This window comes from Nanorana parkeri, unplaced genomic scaffold, assembly GCF_000935625.1.
Source record: "Nanorana parkeri isolate BGI_ZX_2015 unplaced genomic scaffold, ASM93562v1 scaffold375, whole genome shotgun sequence".
NCBI lineage: Eukaryota > Metazoa > Chordata > Amphibia > Anura > Dicroglossidae > Nanorana > Nanorana parkeri.
This window is the reverse complement of record NW_017306643.1, coordinates 1,074,641-1,100,958: the sequence shown is the minus strand read 5'-3', so window position 1 is coordinate 1,100,958 and position 26,318 is coordinate 1,074,641. Positions and strand designations below refer to the sequence as shown.

Below are 26,318 nucleotides of genomic sequence, written 5' to 3'. Positions count from 1 at the left end.
GGGGTCTCACCAGAGCTTTGAGGGGGCCTCACCAGGGTAGCAGGGCTCTGTGGGGTCTAACCAGCCTTGTTAGACCCACTGGGCCCTGGCAAGACCCCACAGAGCCCTGGCAAGATCCCACAGAGCCCTGGTCTCACCAGGGCTCCATGGGGTCTCACCATGGCTTTGTGGGGGTCTCACCATGGCTCTGTGGTGTCTCACCACGGCTCTCTGGGGACTCACCAGGGCTCTGTGGGGGTCTCACCAGGGTAGCAGATAGTACATTTCTAACAGGGTAGTAGATCATTTTACATGATACATATTATTTATTTTAGCTGCCTTGTACACACATCCGATGACTCACCGGCCCAAGAGTGAGGAGGAGACTCAACAGCCCAAGTTATTCCGCCAGGTAACGAAGGGAAGGGGGAGGAGTCTATGTCCGTGACGTCACCGGACTCCTCCCTCCTTCCCTTCGTTACCCATCACGGACAACTACATCACCCGACTCCTCCCCCCTTCCCTTCGTTAGCCGACAGAGCCACTCGGGGAAGGGGGGAGGAGTCCAGTGACGTCGATGTCCGTGACGTCACCGGATCTCCGACGGAAGACCCGGAAGCCGGCGGAGAGGTGAGTACGGATCAAAAGAACTTTGGTCAATCAAAAAAATTAATGATTAATCGACGGATTAATCGTTGATTTCCGCACCCCTAATAAATATATAAAATATCAAACTCTGTATGTATAAGCAAATAAATACATACATAATTAAGTGATTATAGCAGATGTGTAGCTCTTCTCACCTTAATAGATCAAAATATAATTTCTTTAAAACACGTAACTTAATCGCCATGACCATATAGGATAGTAAAACCACAATGACCTGTAAATGGAATATACATACATACACATATATATATACATACAGTACATACATATTTTTCAACCATATCTACAGCCTAATGTGTCAAACAGTAGAAGGATGCCACTCAGTTAAAGGTAAATCTAAAATTAACATTACAACTCATGTAAATGAATGAATCAAAAACATATGTAAAAAATCTGTATCCACAGGTATAAAAAAGGTGCACGTTAAATACAATGTATACATATAATCAGAAAATAATCACAAACTAACCTCTTAATGATAATGTATTATCCATATATAAAATATCCAATGTAAAAAACATTCTCAACCTGCTATATTGTTTAAAAGACGATAGATATCCTACAATATTCTAAATTAAGTATTAAGACATCTTATTAATGAATATATATCGATCATTAGCATAGTCTCCTAGAAATAGTATCCATCCATTAAATAACCAATGATTACTAAAAATCTTTCTTATCATCATAAATGTCTTATAATAAAACGTAAATAGTATCATATAATAGATGCTCTAAGAACATCAAATTTGATAGATATTATCTGGAAACTACACTACTAAGGCTAGTTAGGTGAACAGATAAACCTTCAAAAAGCGGCTGACTGGTCCTAGTTTAAAAAAAAAATACTATATTATTTGAGGAACCATCGACAAAAAAAATTCTTATATTACAGGTGTCCCATGCAATGCCCAGAACCTTATTCTCAATATTTCAGAGAATGCCAAAAACACAAATGTATTATCAAGTAATAAAGACCAAAATCCATCAAAACACATAACTGTTCAGATCACTCGTAATAGTATGCAACATCCCACTCAAAGTTTAAACCTTTGGCAATGCGAGTGTCTATCCTAAAAATCCCCAAAACTCCCCTTGTATAGACCTGTTGTTCTTAACCAATTCATGTTGGGTCCTCTCTTACTTCTAAAAAGACTGGGGGAAATCGTATTACCTATAGTAGGTGCTTTCCTTGCTACAAAACGTATGCCTGTATCTAGTATACCTCTAAGATCTGTATTTTTCCTGTATCTGTACTTCTTTTTCTAATGGTACTACATTTAAAATTAACCAGCTAGTTAATTGTCAGACTCGATTTGTTATATATACAGTATATATATAATATCTTGTACCATCTGTCACAAACAGTATATAGGTAAGACCACAAGACGACTGTGTGACCACATCACGTAGAGCTCTGATGACAGGTCCCAGTTTTCTGCGAAGGTTGAGAGTATGCTGTGACAGGTCAGGAAAAAATTGCAGCCGAGAGAAGCGCTCATGCAGATGATCCAGATTGCGCAAAGCAGTGAGAAGGCGCTCCTTGTTATGGGAAAAAAGAATGCGCAGTATTACATCTCTTGGAATTTTGTCCGGAAGAAATTATCCTATGGATACGATCAACAGTGAGGTCCACAGGAGGTGCATGTAGAAGAACAGCTTTAAACAAATCCTGAACGTATGGCAAAAGATCAATTTGTGCAACCGATTCAGGAATGCCTCTAACTTTCACATATTATGGCGTGAGCCGTCTTCCAAATCAGCCAACTTATACCATTGAACATCATCAATTGTGCGATCATTAGAATTGATAAGCTGTTTGATAGTGGAGGCAAATTCTGATATTTTATTTTCCACATGGTCCACTCTGGAGCTGACCTCAGCCACATCCGTTTTAATCTAATGCACCAAGGACACCATATCAGTGAATAGCAGAGCACAATGAAAGTAACATGCCCTTTAAGGTGGTGTCAAGAACAGGCTCATTAGATGTGGGAAAATCATTTATAGATTAATTGCGCTTGTTAGTGCTATCAAGGGAGGGGTGCGGTGAGCTTACCTCCTTTGAAGCCTCATCAGCCTCTGACAGGTGAGGCCTGGACTTGGTTGGGCTGCCTGAGAGAATTCCGAAGATTTGGTCTCTCGCGGCGTTACTGTGGCTTCCCTGCCACGTGGATGAGAAGTAGCAGGTTCCGGAGAGGAGGTGCCGCCGCCATCTTGGATTCATCTTTGGGCTAAACCGGAGAAAAACTCAGTGAGTTTTAACGGTCACTGGCCGTCTTTCGGACCGTCTCGCTACACTTCCTGGACATGCTGCCAGCTGTACCGAGCAGTGTAGGTGAGTCTGGTGGCAGAACTGTCAGTCTGGAGATCGTTTTGTGAGATCTGGCCCAAGGACGGAGCTATCCACTCTCACGTCCATACAGCTTGCTCAGTAGCCAAGCCCCCTCGATACTAAAATATATTTTAAAGACCTAGCTTTTCTAAATGTAGTACCTGGAGTATGTGTTACTGTGTTGGCTATGCTTGAATTCTCCAATAACCAGTGCTAGTGTTTGTGTAAAATATCTCTAACTTGATCAGCCTGATTAGAAAGTTTTGTTATTAGTCTAGGTTTTGAAAAGTTTTTTGCTGATCCATCTGATGGAATGCTTGGTCACATGTTCAGTCGTCTGTCCTTAACCCTTTTATAAGCTTTCCTTATATGTCTATCCTTGTCCCCTCTATTTAAGAAACAATTTCTCAATTCACCTGCCTCACTTTTAAAATCTTCTTTCCTGGTACAATTTCTGGACGCCTGAAGGTATTGTCCTATAGGTATACGCTTAATAAGGCTTTTAGGATGAAAGCTACCAGCATTACCATCCTTGGGTTTGCAATACAGTAAAGTAAAAAAAAAGTATTGGACTCCTCTGTTTGGATATATGCATCCAAAAAGGTCAAACATTTCTATCAAAACAAATGTAAATTTTAAATTAAAGTCATTAATATTTAGTTCTCCCAGATTGGGCCAGTCCAATCCAACAAAAATTCATTGTGTTCAACTTGTGTAATATCACGTTCATTCAAGAACAAGTGCACCATCTTTATACCTTTCTCATGGGGTATACTTCTGTAGAGACACTCCACATCTAAAGATACCAAAAGAGTATCTGGTGGAAATTCTAAATCTCTCAAAATCTCTAATGTACAGTATCCCGTACATATGATGAAAGTGTCTATACATGTTCTAGAAGAAAAAATACATATATTGACTGACATTACACGTTAAAGGACCCTGACAAAAAATAATAGGTCTACCTGTCAGATTAGTAATTGATTTATGAACTTTTGGCAAAGAATAAAGTGTTGGAGTCACCAGATGTTTCACTTTATAGAAATAGCTTGTTTGCTTAGTAATAACCCATGAACTCACTGCGAAATCTAACAGTTCAAACAACTGTCTTTGATTAAGTTTAATGCTCTACCGATCTTTCTATTTAAAATGTTATTGCACATCTGCATATACATGTCCTTGTCTAAATGCAAAACATTTCCACCTTTGTCAGCTGGTTTTATCTATATTTCCAGTATATGTTAACTTTTCAAGAGCTTCATGTTCAGCTCAGTGTCATTTAATGTTGGCGGGATATACACTGATCAGCCGATAACATTATGACCACTCGCCTACTATTGAGTAGGTCCCCCATTTGTCACCATAACAGTTCTGACCTATCAAGGCATGCACTCCACTAGACCTCTTGATTGTATGCTGGTGGTATCTGGCACCAAGCTGTCAGTAGCTGATCCTTTAAGTCCTGTAAGTTGTGACCTAGGGCCTTAATGGATCTGACTTATTTTTCCATCACATCCCACAGATGCTAAATTGGTTTGAGATCTGGAAAATTTAGATGCCATGTCAACATCTCAAACCTGTTGTGTTACTCAAAACCATTCTTGAACCATTTTTGCTGTGTGGCAAGGTGCATTATCCTGTTGAAAGAGGCCACTGTTTCCATGAAAGGGGGTACTTGGTCAGCAACAAAGTTTAGGTAGGTGGTACATATCAAAGTAACATCCACATGAATAGCAGGACCCAAGGCTTCCCAGCAAAACATTGCCCAAAGCACCACACTGCTTCCGCCGGCCGCCATTTACATGTAAAAGAAAACTGGATTCACCAGACTACGCTACCTTCTTCTATTGGTCTGTGGTCCAGCTCTGTTGCTCACGTGCCCATTGTAGGAACTTTTAGCGGTGGACAGAGGTCAGCATGGGCATCTTGAGTGTTCTGCGGCTATGCAGCCCTATACACAAACTGTGATGCAATGTGTGTTCAGACACCTTTCTATCTGAACCAGCATTAACCTTTTCAGCAATATGAGCTACAGTAGCTCTTCTGTTGGATTGAACTACCAAAGGTCAGCCTTTGGTTCCCACCAGGGGCGGACTGACCATTCGGGCCGTTGGCACTGCCTGAGGGCCCGCGGCCACCAAGGGCCCGTCACTAACACCCCATCCACCGCCTCTCTGCCACCTGCACCCGGCCAGCCCGCCCACCCGCATCAGATGCGGCTCTGTCATTGACGGCCGCTCGCTCCTCAAGGAGGTCCTTGGGAGGCCCAAGTGGGCGGCCCTCTACAATGCCTGATTAGAGGCATATCTACAGGTAATCTACAATGTCTGATTACCGAGGTAATGTCCCTGGGAACATAAAATAAAACATTTATTTTTTTTAAAGGAGAACTATGGGGTAAGTGTTTTTCCCCATAGTTCTCCCAAGGGTCATGGGAGGACATAAACTAGCGTCCTCCCATGACCCAAAGCTCAGTATATAGCGAGCTACAGGTCGCGGTATACTGAGACCACCGCAGCCAGGGACGAATGGTCACCCTACACCGGGGAGCCCTCACTATCCCCCAGGGAGCCACCACAGAGCCTCCACTGGCCACAGTGGAGCCCCCACTACCCACCTGGGAGCTACCACAGAGCCCCCACTAATTATCAGGCAGCCCCCACTGGCCACCACAGATCCCGCACTGACCACCTGACAGTCCGCATTGGCCAACTGAGAGCCTAATTAGGGAGCCGCCTCTGCTACACCCACACGCACCCGTGAAACTCTCTGGACCCCTGGTGAGAGCCCGCACAACCTCCTGAGAGCTCACACAACTCTCCTGAGACCCTGGAGACATCAGGCAGCGAACCCGAAGAAACATGTAGCGTCATATTATTCTGCATTGTAGTCCCTCTACCGCTTGGAGAACTACCAGGGTCGCAGCAGTCGTACACGTGCACAGCACTGACGAGGCATCCGTACACTACCAGTGTGCTATAATTTTCCTCAACCCATACATTTCTCTACCGTGTCTCTTCCAGGTGCGCATGTCATAAAGAAAGGGGGTCATTAAAACATCTGATTCGGATGGCGCGGCCCACAGTCGAGAAAAATGTATAGGGTCGAGAAAAATTATAGAACACTGACTTTGACACTGTGCCTCCCCCCTCCCACTATCCTCCCACAGCTCACAGCCCAGAAGCAGTGGTCGAGAGTGCCTAAGTACAAGTACATGGAGCGGAGTAAGGCCAGAACTATATTGGGAGCCCAGTGGGAGCAGAGCACCATCCCCCAGCCAGTCACCCCTTTCATGGACTTACTAGTGAGTCCTCACATCACCTGACCATTCACACTAGCGTTACATGGATGGCAGGGAGAAGGCGGGGGTAGAGGCAGAGCGGGAAGGGGGCCAAGTTGCTGCACCATGGGCCTCTGGGTTGTACTTGCCCCTTGGCTAAAAGTTGCCAGTCAGCTCCTGCTGTATTCCGCACGTGCCCAGTCTGCCTTACATTGGATCTGGTATGAAGTCTGCCGTACATTGGATCTGGTCTGAGGTCTGCAGTGTATTGGTTCCGGCCTGAGTTCTGCCATGTATTGGTTCTGGTCTGAAGTGTGCCGTGTATTGGTTCTGGCCTTAGGTCTGCCATGCATTCTACCATTTAGCTCGCTTTCCATATTGCCTATATTGGTCTCCTACCAGTTCCCCGGCAAATCATCTCTTAGTGAATTGGCCCACTATTTGAAAAAGAATGTGGATAAATAATTTCTGTGACCCAAGAATGTCTATGCAGGTGGGGCGTGTGGGAGGGGCTTGTATATGGGCAGAGCACAAGGGGGCCCCATAACCTTGTATTGCCCGGGGTCCCCATGTGTTGTCATTCCGCCCCTGGTATCCATATGCATCAATGAGCATGGGTGCCAATGGTTCGCCAGTTTTCCTTTTTTTTGGACTACTTTCAGTAGTGCCTGACCACTGCAAACTGGGAACATCCCATAAGAGCTGCAGTTCTGAAGTTGCTCTGACCCAGTCGTCTAGCCATCACAATTCTGCCCTTGTCAAAGGAATTGACAAGGAATGCAACAAAAGATGTAAAAAAGCAATCAGGGCAGCAATAGTGGAATACGAGGAGCACATAGCAACAGAAAGCAAAAGTAACCCCAAGAAATTCTTTAAATATATAAATAGCAAGAAGGTAAGGACAGAACATGTATGCCTCATAAAGGATGATGAGAGGAGGTCAGCTACTAGCGACAGGGAGACAGTGAACAAGTTAAATTAATCATTTTCTTCTGTCTTTACAGATGAGACGGGACGTGGGCAGCAGTCAGGGCATCAGCTGCAGAGATAGTATTTCCATTTTTTTCATGTCTCAGTGGCTGTCTGAGAGAAGAGTAATACAGAGGCTGGAAAGATTAAATGTAAACAAATCCCCAGGGCCTGACGGTTTACATCGGAGGGTACTAAAGGAACTTAGCCAGGTCATAGCCCGAAATTATGTACCCTTGTACATAATTTTCATGGATACTCTAACGACAGGTAGGGTACCAGCTGATTGGCGGATAGTGAATGTGGTACCAATATTTGAAAAAGGGATAAGAAGTACACTGGGTAACTTCAGGCCTGTCAGCTTAATGTCAATAGTGTGGAAAATATTCAAAGGCATAAGGGACTACATGCAGGAATTTGCAAATAAAACTGGAATAAGTAGTAACCAACATGAAGGACCGTTCTTGCTAGACCGGTCTATTAACATTTTATGAGGAAGGCAGCATTATTGTAGACGTGGTGTATCTGGACTTTGCTAAAGCATTCAACACAGTACCCCACAAACGTTTGCTTCATAAACTAAGGTCTATCAGTTTGGATGAAATTGTATGTACATGGGTGGAGAATTGGCTGCAAGGACAGATCCAGAGGCTAGTAATAAATGGGTCATTTTCTAATTGGGCAAAAGGTTGTGAGTCGGGTGTCCCAGGGTTCGCTCCTGGGACTGATCCTGTTCATCTTATTCATTAACAACATAGAGATTGGACTAAATAGTTTGAGTTCGCTTTTTGCAGACAATACAAAACTGTGTAGGGCAGTAAATTCTGAACGGGAAATATTCACACTTCAACAGGACCTAAATATAATTGAGGCATGGGCTACAAGATGGCAAATGTGATTTAATGTTGAAAAATGTAAGGTTATTCACATGAGATCAAAGAACATATGTGGAAACTACCACTTGGGGGGTGCTACATTAGGGAAGTCGGACATGGAAAAAAACCTAGGGGTGTTCATAGATCACAGATTTGGCAATAGTAAGCAATGCCAAGCAGCAGCCAGCAAAGCAAGCAAGATACGGGTGTGCATTAAAAGAGGGATTGTAGCAAGGAAAAAAGAGTAATACTTTCACTTTATAAATCACTGGTTCCGCCTCATCTTGAGTATGCGGTACAATTTTGGTCGGCAACTTTCAGGAAAGATGTCCTCGAGCTGGAGAGAGTTCAGCGAAAGGTTACAAAATACATTAAAGGGATAAAAGACCTGAGTTATGAAGACCGCCTCCAGCAATTAAAGGTATTCATCTTAGAAAAGAGGCAATGAAGAGGAGACCTTATTGCAATCTTCAAAATTATCAACGGGACCACAATATTTGGAACAAACTTTAATCCGAAAACTGTATTGAGAACACTGGGACACAACAAGAGGTTAGAAGAAACGGGATTCAACCATAGAAATTGTTTTGCGGTTTTTTACTGTGATAGTAGTGAAATTGTGGTATCCCCTTCCACAGGCAGTGGTACCTGCTGATAGCGTTCATAAATTCAAGAAACGTCTTGATGAGTTTCTGATTTCACTTTATATACAAAAATATGGAAAGTGTTAAAGCCAGATAAATACAGACACACAATCACATACAGGTTGGACTGGATCGACCGTTGTCTTTATTCAACCTTTTTTGCTTGCCTATTTTTTTCTACTTCCAACTCATCAGCTTCAGGTGCAAAATGTTCATTTGCTGCCTAATATATCCCGCCCACTGTAACAACACTGTAACAGTGCCATTGTTACAAGATAATCGATGTTATTCACTTCACTGGTGTATATATTAATGTCCCTCATCACAAATGCAGCTGTGTTAACATTCGAAGCTGGGTACTTTGTAATTTTTTTTCCTAATGGAGACATTATGCGTATAGCTGTCATTTTCATCTGAAATATGTAATTCCTTACACAGATCAATTAGCATTTTTAGACATCTATAATCTCTTCGACCTAAGTCTGTCCAGTCATTCAATAAGCCATCAACAGGGGGAAAATCATTTTCTCGATGTAGATACTGTAATAGAATCTTTCTCACAAATAGATGTACATCTTTAATTGTTTTAAATATATCTATTTGCCCTTGGATGAAAGGACCAAACCTCTTTTTATCACATTTATTTCCTTATTCAAGAAATTTCTTGAAGAAATATTAGTAAAAGAATTGTCATCATTCACAGTTCTTGTCCTAAGAAATTAGCTGATGCCATTAACAGATACTGTTATGCTGTTTCCCCCAAAGATTATGTAAAGGAAGAAGTAGGCAATGAAGCAATAGACATGAGTCTTAATGTGTTCAAATCTGTTAAATGGGTTGTTGTATCTACACATGTTGACAATTGTGAATCCCTCACCTATGTGTTTGTATTGTGCTCGCTTGTGTTGTCCAAATCTTAATGAGTAATTATGCTGTTTTTGTTGTTAGTGGATTTATAATAAGTTTGATAACTGTACTCTGGTGGCAGATATTATTATTAGTTCTAAACCAGTTTGAACTAGTTTTGTCCAAATAAAGGGATTTAACTTTGAAAAGTATTGTATGTTAAAGTGACACTAAACACAGGAGTTAAATGCATTCAAGTACCCAAACAATTAACAAAAATATAGCGTATTTGTGCATCACTAAGCTGTAAACCCTAAATCATCTTTCAATTCATACTGACACTTTCCTTCCTTCTGGAGAGTAGTTACTTTTGTTCCCCATTGTCCTTGTGTGTGTTGTAAAGTAGCCACTGCTCCAGGCTCCCTCCCGTGATGGACTACAATCTCATGTTTAGTTTAAATATTTGTATTGTGATCGTGGTATATACAACACACAGGAGGTACCATGGGGAACAAGCAGCCACCCTACAGAAGGAAGGACAGCGTGAGCACAAATTCAGAGATGAATTGAGGATCGCACAGTGGCGTAGTGGTTAGCACTTCTGCCTTGCAGCACTGGGGGTCCCTGGTCCGAATCCTGGCCAGGTCACTATCTGCAAAGGAGTTTGCATGTTCTGTGCTTGCGTGGGTTTCCTCCGGGTACTCCGGTTTCTTCCCACACTCCAAAGACATGCTGGTAGGTGAATTGGCTCCCATCTAAATTGGCCCTGTATGTATGTGAGATGGGGACCTTAGATTGTGAGCTCCTTGAGGGCAGGGACTGATGTGAATGTGCAACTATGTAAAGCGCTGCGTAAATTGTCAGCACTATATAAATACCTGTAATAAATAAAATAAATAAATCGACAGCCGAGGGATGCACAAATAAGCTAAATTTTTGTTAATAGTGAAGGTACTTGAATGCATTTTTAAGATCTAACTTCTGAGTTTAGTGTCACTTTAATGAAAGGAACTTAGGGTGTTCCTAGGGTTTCTATTGGGTCAGCCAGAGTTTCCCGTCACTTTTTTCTGCAAAAGTGGAAAAGACATAAGAACAGTTCCAACTATTTTAAATGAATGTGGGTTCTGTATAGATAAGGAATACAAACTAATTTTCATTTAAGTGTTTAATGCAGTTATTCCATGAAACAGGATCAAAATGCCTGGTCTGATTTTGTGAAAAAATTTAAATGAAACTCATGCTAGCGGGTTTTCCAGAAATGTTATGAAATTGTATGAAATATTAAAAGTTTAACTCAACCTGGGGAACATGGTTCTGGTGGTGTGATTGAGATATTATAAACATCTTGGTTCAATAAATATGGTTTTAATATAGCTAATATGTGTATAAATTCTGTTACAGTATTGATTGTGCTGGTATTCTAAAGCTGCGAAATTCTGATATTGAACTGCGCAAGGGGGAGACTGACATTGGCAGGAAGAATACTCGTGTGCGTCTGGTCTTTAGAGCACATATACCCCAACCCAATGGAAAAGTTCTGTCCTTACAAACTGCCTCTATACCCATTGAATGTTGTAAGTATTCATACCCTTGATGAACAGTAATTATTTTTTTTTTTTTATTTCCAGTAGTCATGCCTTACCTAGAGACATGGCTTACCCATGTTATGCAAATCAGGCTGAAAAGAAGCAAGTTTAGAAATGCAAACAAAAGGGTCTCCTCGTTTCTCTGTTCAAACATTTGGATCAAATGTCCAAACTAATACAAACGTGTGTCTCATAAAAAACACTCTCCTTTCTACTGAGGGAGACTTGGGTAGTTACTTACCTTATTTCTGTGATTCTTCAATCAAGATTTCCTCTGGCTGTGTTTGGCCATGGCAGCAATTTTGCAGCTTCCAGATGGGTTCCCCATGGCAGTAGCCTTGGGGACTGCACCTGGACTCTGCAGGACTGAAGATGTAGGGCAGACCTGTAATGTAGCTTTGAGCACTGGATACTGCATTAGGTACCAAACTTGTCATGTAGTACAGCGTGTTGGATTAGCTGCCGGGTCCAGAGCAGCGGTGTATGCGTACCACTGTGTGGATACCGCACCCTAGGGGGTATGCTCAGCCAAAGTGAGTGAAGCTGAGAATTGGAATAAACCCCATCGTTTAGAGATTTGATGCAACAGGTGGGTTAGTCTATGTTTCTTAAACCTAGATGTTACCTGGTCCTTTAAGATGTTTGTTGCTTCCCTGACGATGTTTGGGAACATGTACTGTGCACTCCATGTCCCTACTGCTGATCTTATTTTCTATTTCAAAGTTTTTATTAGGTTTTTTCACACACGTAAGTCCGTATATACAACTACGGGACCATGCATTATACATATTACCAAGTATACAGGCAGGTAACATAAGTAACAAACAATCTTATACTCGGTCTTGTAGATCATCATAGGCGATGAGACTATAATGAGCAACCTAACTAAGTCAGGTTGGAGCAGCCTTAATACATTATTACTAACATCTACTTAGTTCAAAAATATAACATTCTATATTGGTATGCATTGAAAAGCATTACAACCCAGAGTCCCAGTAGAGGGATAAAGAACAAAGGAGAAAGAGCGGGGGGGGGATTGGCAAAGATTTAGAGAGGGTACAGGGCGAAAGGAGAGGGGAAAAAGAGAAAAGGAAAAAAAAAAGGAAAAGGAGGGGGGGTTCGGATCTCGCTACTTCGGTTGACACTTCGTGGTGAACATCCTCAGTAGTAAAATAGTTATATTAAGCCCTCTGGAGATCAACCTCCTTACCAGCTCAGGAGGACATCCTCATATGCCACAGAAGCTAGATTCGGTCATGGAAGGGTGTTGGAGGTGTATCCATGGTTCCCATACCCTGAGAAACACGGGCTGTCTATCCACCAATATGCTTGTCAACCGTTCATTCAACATGATATTGTCTATTCTAGATATAAATTCCCTGTACGATATTTGTTGCTTCTTCCAACTACCAGCCAGTGTTAACTTGGCTGCCAAAAGGATGAAGTGGGAAAGTGTCCGCTGATCTTATTTTAATGATTAAATTTGGCTATTTGTTTAGTTTTCCCCACCAGTCCCATACGTGCGAGCACCTAGGGGATTGGCAGTGGTCTTCTGCTGGCACAGGCTCAGTAACCAAGCCAGCAACCATCTTGGTATTCTCGGCCGATTGGGTCTGCATTCAGATCACTGAGGTAGCCATCTTGCTCCTTCCTGTGATTAAGTAAGCATGTGGAGGAGGCGGTGGCCCTGTTAGTTTAGCATTGGTTCGGAGCAGGCTGAAGTATGCAGGACCCAGATCCATTTGCAGCAGGACAGTTATCACTGTTTCCAGGGACAACTGAGACCTGAGGGGGACCCTCATTAGGCCTTTGGGGCCAGCCTAAGCTTTGGGCCCATTCACGATGGTGCACTTTAAATGCAAAGAGACTATTAATAGGTGTGGGGGTTACCTGATGTTTCTCCCAGGAAATCTGCTTCAGATAGTATGTGTGTTAGCCTAGCGTTTAGCTCTCAGTTCTCTTCTAATGTGTCCACCACCCCTTCAGGAGATGCATTCTCCATGCCTTAGCAAGGAATATTTTGCAGCATCAATAACTGACTGTTTTTATGGGACATATATCTGCTGTGATTGATTCATTGGGCTGCAGAGGGCGCAAGTACATCCCCACTTTCAATTTGCTGTCAGACCCAGCCATGGCTACTGCAGTAAAGCAGGATGATGATGAGGAGGAGGGTGTGGAACTAAAACTGTGAGATACCATTTCTGTGCTTGTTGATGAGGTGTGAGAATGTCTAGCTATTGCAGCACCCATACAGGTTTGCCCCAAGGTCACTAGCTTAGGTCCCCTTGGGAATACGAAACCCACTAAGACCTTAACACTTTCTATAGTGAAGGAAGTACTTTATTCAGATTAGTATTACTTGGCAAATGAATATGTCCCTCCAAAATGCTTTGCACACCAGTAGCTCCTTGAAGAAGCTTTTCTTAAGAAATGAGTGTTGCTGGAGGATAGGCGCCTAGAATCCTTGTTCAAGGCAGCGTTCACCTTGGTTGCGCCTACCCTGCAACCTGCAGTTGCTCCAATGGAGTAATGAGAGACCTTTCTGACCTGGACAAAACACACCACTTAGGATCCTAGCATTATCTCTATGGACCCTGATGTCATACGGTGGCTGAAACTTCTGCCGATGGACTTGTGCTATTTTGTGGACAGCTTGGCTGACACCCTTGTGCCGGCTTCCTAGGTAGTGCGTGTTGTCTGTGCATACGTGCAAAAAAAGCAGATTACCAGCACTCAGTAGTAAAGTTGAATACGTCCCTTTTAATTGGACAAAGACGTCACCGTGATCAAAAAAGCCGACGTTTCGGGACCGCGCTGGGTCCCTTCCTCAAGGCAGAAAGACGTGACAATATAGTACCATACATACACCACATATATACCCCATGGAGTTAATCAATAATTCATAGCAACACCCCAGTGATGTCACAACGGCGGCAAAAAACGCCATATTTAAAAATGCAAAACCATTTAAGAACAACACAATCAAACTAACACAAGTAATTAATAGATCATACCCACAACCAGATGATCCAGGTCGATGTTGTGGCTGCAGAGTAGCTGACATAACCACAATACAGGCATAGTACACTCCATAACGTCGGCAAATGAGTGCATAGATCTCCGCCCCTCGTCCCGATGTTCCAGCGCGGACAATAGGTGTCATCGGTCAGTAGGGAGACAGAGAGACACAACTCTCAGCCATCACACGGCGCAGGCGCCGGGGCTATACACCAGAGGTGCTGACTCGGGTGGGGGAAGAACAAGAGAGCGTAATATATCCACCCTGCTGACACAACAATTGATACTCCCAGATCAAGAGGCGCAAATAAGCAAATAAATCATATAATAACAAGTGATAAAACACCAAGGTGCATAAACAAAAATAACATATTTACATGTATAGAACCAAAAAAAGGGGGAACAAGCAAAGGAATAATAACTAATACATACGCATATGAATAATGCACCAGTCAAATCACGGATAACAATACACCCAGGGGACATAAAGTATATCAGCAGATTAGCTAGAAAATTGATATAAATTAGCTATATAAGAATAACCACGCTTTAATGATTTTCAGTTTGAAATTGACACCTTTAAACTTGAACGCTCCATGAAGTTGAAACAGCACTTTTGTCACCAAACCTGCACTAAAGGCATTGATTCGTCTACCATTAAATTCAAGAATAAAAGTTAATTTACACCACCTGGCCAATTTGCTTCCATCGAGACCTTTATCAAGACTGTCAGATATGATACTCGTAACATCACTGACCAGAGAAGGGCACATAATCGTTCATGCTACTCCAATCTGAAAAGGGGGGAACTGACTGCCCTAAAATCATTACAGGAAGATGATTCTATCATCATAAAACCTGCGGATAAAGGGGGTGCCATTATTATTATGGATTATGCCAATTATAGAATGGGTATTTGCTACCTTCTATCCGATGTGTCTACATATCTCTCAATCCCACGTGATCCCTTAACCTCTATCCTTAACAAATTGTCATCCTTGATCGACTTGGCCCTAGACCAGAGATGGATCTCTGAGGGTATTGCGGAGTGGCTCTATAACTTACATGCCCGCACACCAGTAATGTATGGCCTACCGAAGATCCATAAGGAATACGATCCACTTACGTTTAGGCCCATTGTGGCAGGAACTGGTTCAGTACTACAACCGTTAGCTATGCTATTAGACCATTTTTTACAACCTGTGGTGAAAGCCCTCCATTCTTATACACGTGATACCAATGACTTCATTATGACATTGAAATGTATTGATAATTTTTATCCAGGTTGGACTTTATTAACGATGGATGTATCTTCACTGTACACGTGTATCCCTACTGATGGGGGTCTGCAAGCTGTGGAGTATTTCCAATCTCGGAGAGAGTCACCATCCCCGCCAACAGCTTTCATTCTAGAGGGGTTGAGGATTGTACTTGAGAACAATTACTTTCGTTTCGAGAAACATTACTTTCTCCAGACGAAGGGTACTGCTATGGGCAGCTCGGTTGCCCCTTCCTATGCAAATTTGTTCATGGGATATCTGGAGAAGCTTTTTATTTATCCATCTGAACTGTTTGAACACGTGAGATTATGCACCAGATATATAGACGATATCTTTGTGATATGGTCAGGACCAATTGATGATATACAGATCTTTGTAGAATACATTAATACACTTGTAGAAGGCATTGTGTTTAATCCAGAGATATCATATTCCAGGATTCCTTTCTTGGATGTAATGGTAACGACCCATCAGGGACAGATTTCCACATCACTGTACACTAAACCTACTGATCGCAATGCGTTGCTCTCCTACAGCAGTGCACACCCTGATAGACTGAGAGATTCTTTGCCGGTCTCTCAGTTTGTCAGGGTTATGAGCATTTGCTCGGATACTACGGATTGCGAAATACAACTACAAAAGATGTAAAAAAAAGTGTTAAGCGGGACGTGGCTTACGCATGGCCGTGGACGGACGCGTATAGAGAGAGCTCCGGCTGTGCACCCGGGAACGATCGCCAGGAACTCTACATCTCACCCAGTACACCTCAGCCATGGGCAGGTCGGGCAAGAAGGGAGGTTGGCAGCCTGCCAGGCCCTCTACATCAGCTGTCGGACCAAAGATCGGGGCCTTCTTCAAGACCTCGGGCCTACTCGCGACCCAGTCGCCGTCAGACCGCGGTGCGGGAAACGTGGCGGGCTCGGAGGCCTCCTCGCCGGCTCAGCCTACCTATCAGGGGGACTCGGATTCCTCTGTGCCGGAGGAGGACGGAGCTTCCCTCAGAGGTGAGGAAATGTTTCAGCGCTATTTCGCGCTCCTGCCCACGAAGATCGAGCTGGAGGGCCTGTTCTCCCGCCTGGAGGCCTCACACAGCCGCGACATGTCGGAGCTCAGGGAGGGCCTGGCTGGCTTTGGCCAACGGCTGGAAGCTGTTGAGACGCAGGCTGCGGCTATCTCCCAATCTGTCCTCCAGCTGCAAGATGAGGTGAGCAAACACCATCTACTTTTCCAGCACTTAAGCCTGCAGATGGATGACCAGGAAGACAGACATCGCCGCAATAACATCAGGCTGCGCGGCATCCCTGAGACCACAGGCCCGTCGGACCTTAAAGCTACAGTGCTGGGCGTCTTCAATATGATATTGGGCAACCCCCCTACCCACGCCATTGAATTGGATCGGGTGCATAGAGTGCCAGGATTTCGTAATCCCTCCCAACAGCAGCCTAGAGATGTCCTGTGCAGAGTGCACTTTTTTCAGCAAAAGGAGGCCATTCTGCTGAAGGCCCGCGAAAAAGGTCCGCTGGACTTTGATGGGGCTCAGATCACGCTCTTTCCGGACTTGTCCCGCAACACGCTGACGAGACGCAGAGCTCTCCGGCCACTGACGCTAATGCTGCAGGACCATGACATTCCCTATCGCTGGGAATCTGGTGGCCCAGAAGAATGGCAAGTCTCACATCCTCCGCACTCCGATTGATCTCCTTGACTTCCTTCGGGCCCTGCAACTTCCCCTGATGGCCCTGGAGGGATGGCCGGACCCGGCCCTGCCGAATTGGGCCTCCGTGCCCACAGAATCCACATGGCTCCCAGCCATGTCCCAGAAGAAACGGAGGCGCAGGCGACAGGAGGCCGCCCCCACGCCTACTCCACCACCCTGAAGAGGCGGGCATGCGTGGTGGTGCACCGATTCTCTTACAGAGACCAAGTTTGGCGTCTACGTTTTGATCCCCCATTGTTGATTTGCGGCAGATCATCCCCCCTCAAGACTGGAGGTTACCGGTTCCGTACTTTATTTCCCCCCTTTTTTTTATATACCCGGCACTAAGGCTGAGGGCTTACTGAACCGGTGATGGATCTCCGGGGCTAGCTACTACTAGACAATGGGGGTGGAATTTGATACCCTGCCTTGAACTGGCCCTCCTTTTCCCCTTCCCTCCCCCTCTCTCTTCCCTTCCCCCCCTCTCTCTCCCTCCCCCGCCTGTCTCTCCTCTCTCAGCATTGTTCTTTTTGCTATCACCAGTGGCGTATGTGACCCTCTCTAGTTTCCATGCATCCATGCTGTCATTCTGCTACGCTACTGTTTATACCGTATATATGCCTTCTGTGGATATGGGGAGGTTCTGCGCTTTACGGTCATTACTGTAGCATTTTGTAGCCTTAAGTGGCTGAGATGCTTAGGGCATAGTCATCCCAGTGATCCCTACTCTCATACCTTACTTTAACATTCGCTCGGTGGCGATCTGCCGGCTGTTATTACTGTCATTCTTGGGTTTGTTATTTCCAGTGACTTCTTTGTTTCTTTTGGTTTACCATGTATAAACGCTTCAGTGCTAAAATGCTAATGTTTATAATGTACATACATCTTAGGTGAATGGGATTCTTGCACTTTAACACCATTACTGTAGCTGAGGGATGCACAGACCACAGGAGGGGTAGCACTCCAGGCCTTTGCCTTTCCAGGACTTCTGCTCCTGCAGTCTGGTAATTGCACCCCTGTGGGGTCTTTGCGTCCTGGAATAACCGACCTCCGCTCTTAGAACACGGTCCCAATCTACCACTAGGCTATAACGTGGGCCAGGCCCCTGAGACCGTGGCTGCCTGTCTCCCTCACCCCTCCCCCTCTGTTCCCTGTCCCCTACGCCTCCCCTCCCTTCACTTAGGCCTCCCCCCACATTCCTCTATCCATTCCTCCTGTCATCCCCACCCTTCCCTTTCCCAGTAGGAGAACCCCCTTCTCCCCCCCTATCCCGTGGAGGGTCTGCTCCCACCTCTGTCCCTAGCATGGTTGTGGTGGGATTGCCGATACCATGTGTACATGCTCTTCGATTGTTCCAGTTGCATCTGTGTTTTTATATATTATGGTTTTCATGTTTTCCCGGTCGTTCCCGGGTGCATAGGCCGTTGGGGCCCTTTGTGACCACTTACCCCCACATAGGCCTTCCCCCGCCTAGTTAGGGCGTTTTGGGGTAATTTGGACCTCGGTGTCCTCAATTTAGTAAGTGTTCTGTGTTCTCTGTGTGTCCTTAGTGTTTAGTTAGTGGTCTCTAATTGTTATCCTCCCTTCCCCCCCTGCTTCCTGCCTTCTCTCTGCTATTCTCCCTTTGGTGGGCCTAGCCCGCTATTCTCCCTCTGTCCTTTCCTTTGACTCCCCTGGCTAGGCTAAGTGGTTCTGAATGAGTGATATACGGATCTGCTCTCTGAATGCTAGAGGTCTAAACTCTCCACAGAAGAGATCACAATTGCTCTATAATTTACATAAGCTGCATAAACAAATTGTTTTGGTGCTTGATCCTAGTCTGGACACTACGTCTGGGAAGTCCCAAATCTCCTTCTCCTCCATTAACAGATTGAAAAAGAGACTACATTCTCTCCAGCTAGTTGACATTTGGAGAATTCAACACCCGACCCATAGGGACTATACTTGCTATTCTGGCCCCCACAGATCATACAGCAGGATAGACTTCTTCCTCGTTTCTCACCATCTCCTCTCTTGGGCACCCGACACATCGATAGGTACGCAAATTTGGTCTGACCATTTCCCTGTCTCACTAACCCTTACAATACCGAACACGAGCAGGTCCTCTTACTCCTGGAAATTGAATGAAACCCTCCTTCTGGATGTTTGCTGTAAAGCCGACATTCACTCCACAATCACCAATTTTCTTTTGGACCACGCGAATGACTCCACCCCTGCACCTACCCGCTATGAAGCCCTTAAAGCCACGGTCCGTGGGCTCTTTATAAAGCATGGTGCGCGCATGAAAAGGGAGAGGGGCCCCACGTTCACCCGGTTGATGGCTGAACTGGCCACTTTGGAAACGGCTAATAAGTCCTCCCCGTCCTCTCTCCTCCTTCAAGATCTAACTTGATCAGATCCAAAATCTGGTGTCATTTGGATGCCAAATATTCTTCCTACAGGGACAGGGTGAGGAGCATTTTTTATGAGCAGGGGGATAAGAGTGGCAACTTACTGGCCCGTTCAGTACGCCAACAGCGGGTCTCAACTTACGTCCCTAAACTTTACTAGATCGCGGAGCGATCTACACAACTACAGGAATACTTGGCGCGAACTGCGCTTCCCAGGCTTCCACCATCTGCCTTCCAGGAGCTTTCTGCGCCTTTTTCAGACGCTGAACTCCTCCGTATCCTTAAATCACTGCCAACGGGCAAGAGTCCTGGCCCAGATGGCTTCACAGTTCGCTTCTACAAATGTTTTCAGGATATTTTAACGTCCCCTCTCCTGAACTCCTTTAACGCTCTCTCGGCCACCTGCCACTTTCCCCGCCAATCACTGGAGGCTCATGTAGTGGTTCTACCCAAACCAAGCAAAGATACCATGCACTGTAATAATTTCCGTCCCATTTCCTTGATCAATGTGGATGTTAAGCTGTATGCCAAACTCCTACCACATCGCTTGACTGACCTGATCTACGGCTCATTCACAAAGATCAAGTGGGGTTTGCGCCCCGGCGTAGTGCCAAGGATAACATCAAACGCACGATCACCCTGATTCATCACGCCCGCTCCCGCGGTCTTCCTTTCTGTTTGCTCTCGGTCGATGCTGAAAAGGCGTTCGACCGAGTCAGCTGGTCTTTCCTAGAGGCTTCTTTACTCCACTCGCCTCTGGTCTTTCCTAGAGGCTTCTTTACTCCCCCCGCGTTTGTTGACAGGATTATGGCACTGAACCATCGACCCTTTGCAAGGGTGCGGGTCAATGGCAATCTGTCTGCCCCGTTCCCGATTTATAATGGCACCAGGCAGGGCTGCCCCCTTGCTCTATATCTTGGTGATGGAACACTTAGCCAACGCAATTAGGGGCAATGACTCCGTCCGGGGACTTCAGATAGGTGACCAGGTACATAAACTTGGTCTCTATGCGGACGACTTGCTCCTGTATCTTTCGAACCCTATCGTGGGTGGCCTATCTCTGATGGAGGAATTCAAGCTTTTTCGTCGCCTGTCTAACTATAGGGTGAACTTGCAGAAATGTGAACTATTGAACGTTTCCCTGCCACAAGCTGAGGCGGATTGTGTGAATGGCTCCTTTCCCTTCACGCTGAAATCGGACTATATGACTTACTTGGGCGTCCGCATCCCGGCGGACCTAGCGGACCTCTATTCCTTAAATTATGCCCCCTTACTGCGTACAGTCGAGGATACTCTTCTAGCTTGGATGAACCTTCACCACACTTGGTTCGATAGAATTGCCCTCTTTAAGATGAACCTGCTTACTCGCTGTCTCTACTTATTCCAAACCCTTCCTCTCCATCTCCCAGCCACCTTCTTCAACAGACTGCGCTCGGCCATCATACGTTACATATGGAGGTGCCGCAAACCAAGGATACGATATACGGTCTTGACAATGAGGAAGGAGAGGGGTGGGGCGGCGCTCCCGGATCTGGAGGCCTACTATAGAGCCACTCATTTATCGCATTTGATGGACTGGTTTAACACCAGGGATTCGGCTCTTTGGGTTTCTCTGGAGCGGGAACTGTCCCCAACACCTCTCACGAATGTTCCCTGGCTTCCGCCCCGGCAACGGCCTCCTAGCCCTACGCTACCCTTCTTTCTCACCCCAGTGCTCAAGGTGTGGGATTCCACGAGGCTCAAATACAAACTAGCGGCATCCAGGGGCTTGATGACCCCTGTCATGGCGCATCCAGAGTTCCCTCCTGGATGCGGGGTCCGTAGGTTCCTGTGTTGGGAGGAGACGGCCCCTTCATACATCTTTCAGGGATTGCATGGGGGATCCCTCCAATCCTTGGATCAACTTTATGCCCCCGACCCGCGGAATGTGTGGTTTGCTTACCATCAACTTCGACATTTTGTAAGGGGACTGTTTTCGCATGACTCTATGCCAGGCTCCCTGACCGCATTTGAATAACTATGCGCAGGTGGAGAATCCCCGCCTCACCTTATCTCGTTCCTATACGACTTCCTATCCTCTGGGCTCGAGGGGGAATCCCCGTACTTCATCTCTGCATGGGAGCGGGAATTAGGCGTGGTCCTTTCCGAGGAGGAGAGGCGGAAATGCTTCTGCTTCACTCATAGTCTCTGCATGTCCTCAGCGGTGCAGGAACGCAACTACAAACTACTGACTAGGTGGTACAGGGCCCCGGCAAGGATGCACCAGATTTTTCCACATCTAGCTTCCCCGCCTCACCTTATCTCGTTCCTATACGACTTCCTATCCTCTGGGCTCGAGGGGGAATCCCCGTACTTCATCTCTGCATGGGAGCGGGAATTAGGCGTGGTCCTTTCCGAGGAGGAGAGGCGGAAATGCTTCTGCTTCACTCATAGTCTCTGCATGTCCTCAGCGGTGCAGGAACGCAACTACAAACTACTGACTAGGTGGTACAGGGCCCCGGCAAGGATGCACCAGATTTTTCCCTCTCTACCGGACACCTGCTGGAGGTGCCTCACAGGAGTGGGAACGCTATCACATATCTGGTGGAGCTGTCCTCTGATCGTCCCCTTCTGGCGCACCATCTCACACGTGTACTCAAGAATGTCTGCCAGTGATCTCCATCTCACGCCTCAAATGGCAATATTGTCGATATTTCCGGGATCCATCTCTCGGGCGAAGAAATCTCTCTTACGATTCTTTGTTAATGCCGCTAGGGCATTGATCCCGAGACATTGGAACTCTCAGGTGATTCCGACACTGGGGGAATTGTCCGCGGAAATGTGCCGTCTAATGAGATCCGAGGAGCTGATTGCTTAGCGGCTGGACAGGTCTGAGGCATTCCAGTCCAAATGGAGGCCATGGCTACTGTTTATGACAACGGATGAGTTTAAGACGCTGACATAAATGCATGATCCACCCTTCTTAACCACGCAATCATCTTCTACACCCCTTCCCCTTTCTTCTCTCCCCTTTCTTCTCCCCTTTGTCTCTGTGTGTCTTTGTGTCCTCTGCTGTCCATTTGTCTTGTGGTGTTAGGTGTCGATTGTTCTGTTTGTGTTGTAAGATCTCGCAGGGCTTTCCTTGATCATCTTGATGTTGAAGACCCGGATCAGTGTCTGACTCAATATTGTAGACCTCCTTAGAGGGGAGAGCTTTAGCAGTCCGGAACCCCTACGTGGGGACAAGACCTTGAGCTGAGGTACGGCTTATATCTGGGCACATTGTCATGTACGTTTCTGAGGTATTTGTTATTGTCTTCAGCTCTGCACTATTACTAAGATTGCTCATCGGATGCTGCCTTTGTATGTTGTTTTACTTTGTATGCTGTTTATTTTGATATTTGTGAAAATTTAATAAAACACTTTCTGCAAAAAAAAAAAAATGTTAAGCGATAGAGGTTATCCCAAACATGTACTTGATCACACACTTGAAGTGGCCAGAGATAGGTATCGAATCCCCAAACCTAAGGAGGTGTGCCCGAATGACACTCTCCTTATTACTAACTTTCACCCTTATTCATACCAGGTCAAACGTACATTGCAACGGAACATGAATATTTTGAGAGCTGATAGGACTTTGGCCCCTACTGTTAAAAATACACCTTGTATCATCTATTCCGGGAACAGATCCCTCGGTGATCACTTAGTCTGTGCTGATCCGCACTCTAAGTATGACATTCTCCCACATACATTTTCCACTAAGTTGGGATGTTACAGATGCCACAATTGTAGCATCTGTAACTCGCTTATCATTGGTGACTCATTTTGTCATCCACATACAGGGAAGAGATATTCCATTCGCAGTTATTTGTGTGTCTGTGTTATTGTGTATATATATATACTAAAATGGCCTTGTTCACTAGTATATGTGGGAAAAACCATTAATGCCTTTAAGAAACGCTATCAAAAACATAGAAGCGACATTAAATTGGCAATCGAGTAAAAAAGACAAGGAAAAGAAATCGACCCAAATAAACCGGTGGCAATACATTTTGCCCAATTGAATCATCAGACACACGAACTTAAGGCAATGGTTATCGAACATGTGCCGAGACCCCATAGAGGTGGTAATAGAGACAATATATTATTACGTAGGAAAGACTTTTGGATCCACACACTCATTACAGTAAAACCTAGAGGACTCAATACTGCCTTGTCCCTGACTTGTTACCTGGTTGACTAATGTTAGTGATATATAATTTGATACTCATGTGATTGCTCTTTTATTCTTCTACGATTGTATGCACTAGCCATTCACTGATATACATATCCCTTTTCAATTTATTAATATTGAGTATTAGATAATTTTTGTATTTTTGTACTGATAAGAAACTTATTCTTTGTACCTTGTACTATAGCTAATTTATATTAATGTTCTAGCTAATCTGCTGATATACTTTATGTCCCCTGGGTGTATTGTTATCCGTGATTTGACTGGTGCATTATTCATATGCGTATGTATTTGTTATTATTCCTTTGTTTGTTCCCCCTTTTTTTTGGTTCTATACATGTAAATATGTTATTTTTGTTTATGCACCTCGGTGTTTTATAACTTGTTATTATATGATTTATTTGCGCCTCTTGATCTAGGAGTATCAATTGTTGTGTCTGCAGGGTGGATATATTACTCTCTCTTGTTCTTCCCACACCGAGTCAGCACCTCTGGTGTATAGCCCCGGCGCCTGCGCCGTGTGATGGCTGAGAGTTGTGTCTCTCTGTCTCCCTAGTGACCGATGACGCATATTGTCTATCCCGGGACGAGTGGCGGAGATCTTTGCACTCATTTGCCGACGTTATGGAGTGTACTATGCCTGTATTGTGGTTATGTCAGCTACTCTGCAGCCACAACATCGACCTGGATCATCTGGTTGTGGGTATGATCTATTAATTACTTGTGTTAGTTTGATTGTGTTGTTCTTAAATGGTTTTGCATTTTTAAATATGGCGTTTTTTGCCGCCGTTGTGACTCACTGGGGGTGTTGCTATGAATTATTGATTAACTCCATGGGGTATATATCTGGTGTATGTATGTTACTATATTGTCACGTCTTTCTAGCTTGAGGAAGGGACCCTGCGCGGTCCCGAAACGTCGGCTTTTTTGATCACTGTGACGTCTTTGTCCAATTAAAGGGACATATTCAACTTTACTACTGAGTGCTGGTGATCTGCTTTTTTTGTTCTGTGTTTGCACGGCGCCATCCGTGGTTATCACTACGAGCACCATCTATCTTGTTGGCCGGGACTGCTGTAAGGTGTGCGGAGGGCTCCCCCATCGATTTACATGTGCATACGTGCAGACTTCTGTGTCTTAAGTATTAGTCGGCAGAACTGGCATGCAAGAAGCATCTGGAGAGGATACTCTTTGTAGGGTAATGTCTCCTGGGAGAGGATTTGGGCACCTTTATGAAAAAGGTTAGGCTACAAATAGAATACATTTTTAAGCAAGCCGAAACTAAAAAGTTTCCACTGGTATATCTTAATTGGCTTTGGACAGGAAGGGCCCCCTATTGTCCCTGCAGGATTCCTCCTTCAAAGCAAATGCGGGTTCCCTGCTTAAAAGCAAGCCTTCTGCACGGAAGCCTTCCACGCCATAACCAAGACCTATTTACAATGGGGAGGGTGGGCACTTTCGGAAGTGGGGGGGACACGTTTGATGGCTTTTGCAGTCAACTGGAGTTGAGATGCCCAGGGTTTGTGTGCTAAACAGTCTCCCAGGGTTACCAGATGGAACTATTATCCTACCCTATTCCTCAATTTATGCCCTCCAAACTGCCCTTTTCCCCTCAGTGGTAGGAAACTCTGCGGCAAGCTCGGCAGCAATTTGTGCTGTCAGGAGTCATCATGCCTGTTCCTAAGGAGGAGAGGTTTCTAGGATCTTACTTAAACCTGTTCATGGGCATAGATGAGGTGGTGTGTACGTGGATAGAGAACTGGCTACGGGAACGTGTCCAGAGAGTATCTGTAAATGGCACCTTTTCGGACTGGGCTAGTGTAATGAGCGGTGTGCCTCAAGGATCTGTGCTGGGTCCGATACTGTTCAACGTATTCATTAATGACATCGGGGAGGGAATAAATAGCCATGTTTCCGTGTTTGCAGACGATACAAAAATAGGGAGTGTACTAGAAACGGATCGTGACAATATAACATTGCAGGAGGACCTGGATAAAATAGGGGAGTGGGCAATACTATGGCAGATGAGGTTTAATGTCGATACATGCAAAGTAATGTACTTTGGACATAAAAATAAACAAATAGGCTATACAATCATGGGTATGCCGCTAGGGAAGTCAGAAATAGAAAAAGATTTGGGGGTCATTGTAGACCACAAACTGAATGGTAGCTTGCAGTGCCAAGCTGCGGTAAACAAAGCTAGCAGGGTCTTGTCCTGTATTAAGAAGGGGATGTATTGCAGGGACAAGTCTATAATTGTGCCTCTATATAGATCGTTGGTTCGGCCACATCTGGAGTACGTGGTCCAGTTTTGGTCGCCGGTACTGAGAAGGGATGTCCTTGAACTGGAGAGAGTCCAGCGGAGGGCAACAAAACTAATTAGGGGAATGGAGGACCAGAGCTATGAGACAAGGCTGCTGACCTTAAACATGTTTACGCTGGAATTAAGGAGATTAAGGGGGGGATATGATTTTCATGTACAGATGTTCAATGGTGACAGCAACATTGGCAACAAACTGTTTGAGATTAACTCCATTA

At 45.0% G+C, this 26,318-nt stretch overlaps 1 protein-coding gene across 2 annotated transcripts in view; it reads left to right on the top strand.

Moving 5' to 3' along the window:
- The window catches only part of NFATC3 (nuclear factor of activated T-cells 3), a 424,983-nt gene that overhangs the window by 199,007 nt on the left and 199,658 nt on the right, over window positions 1-26,318 (top strand). For both annotated transcript variants that reach the window (XM_018559014.1, XM_018559013.1), the window contains exon 5: window positions 10,999-11,171. In XM_018559014.1, the coding sequence (XP_018414516.1) occupies window positions 10,999-11,171 (173 nt within the window). The remainder of the gene's footprint in view (window positions 1-10,998; window positions 11,172-26,318) is intronic.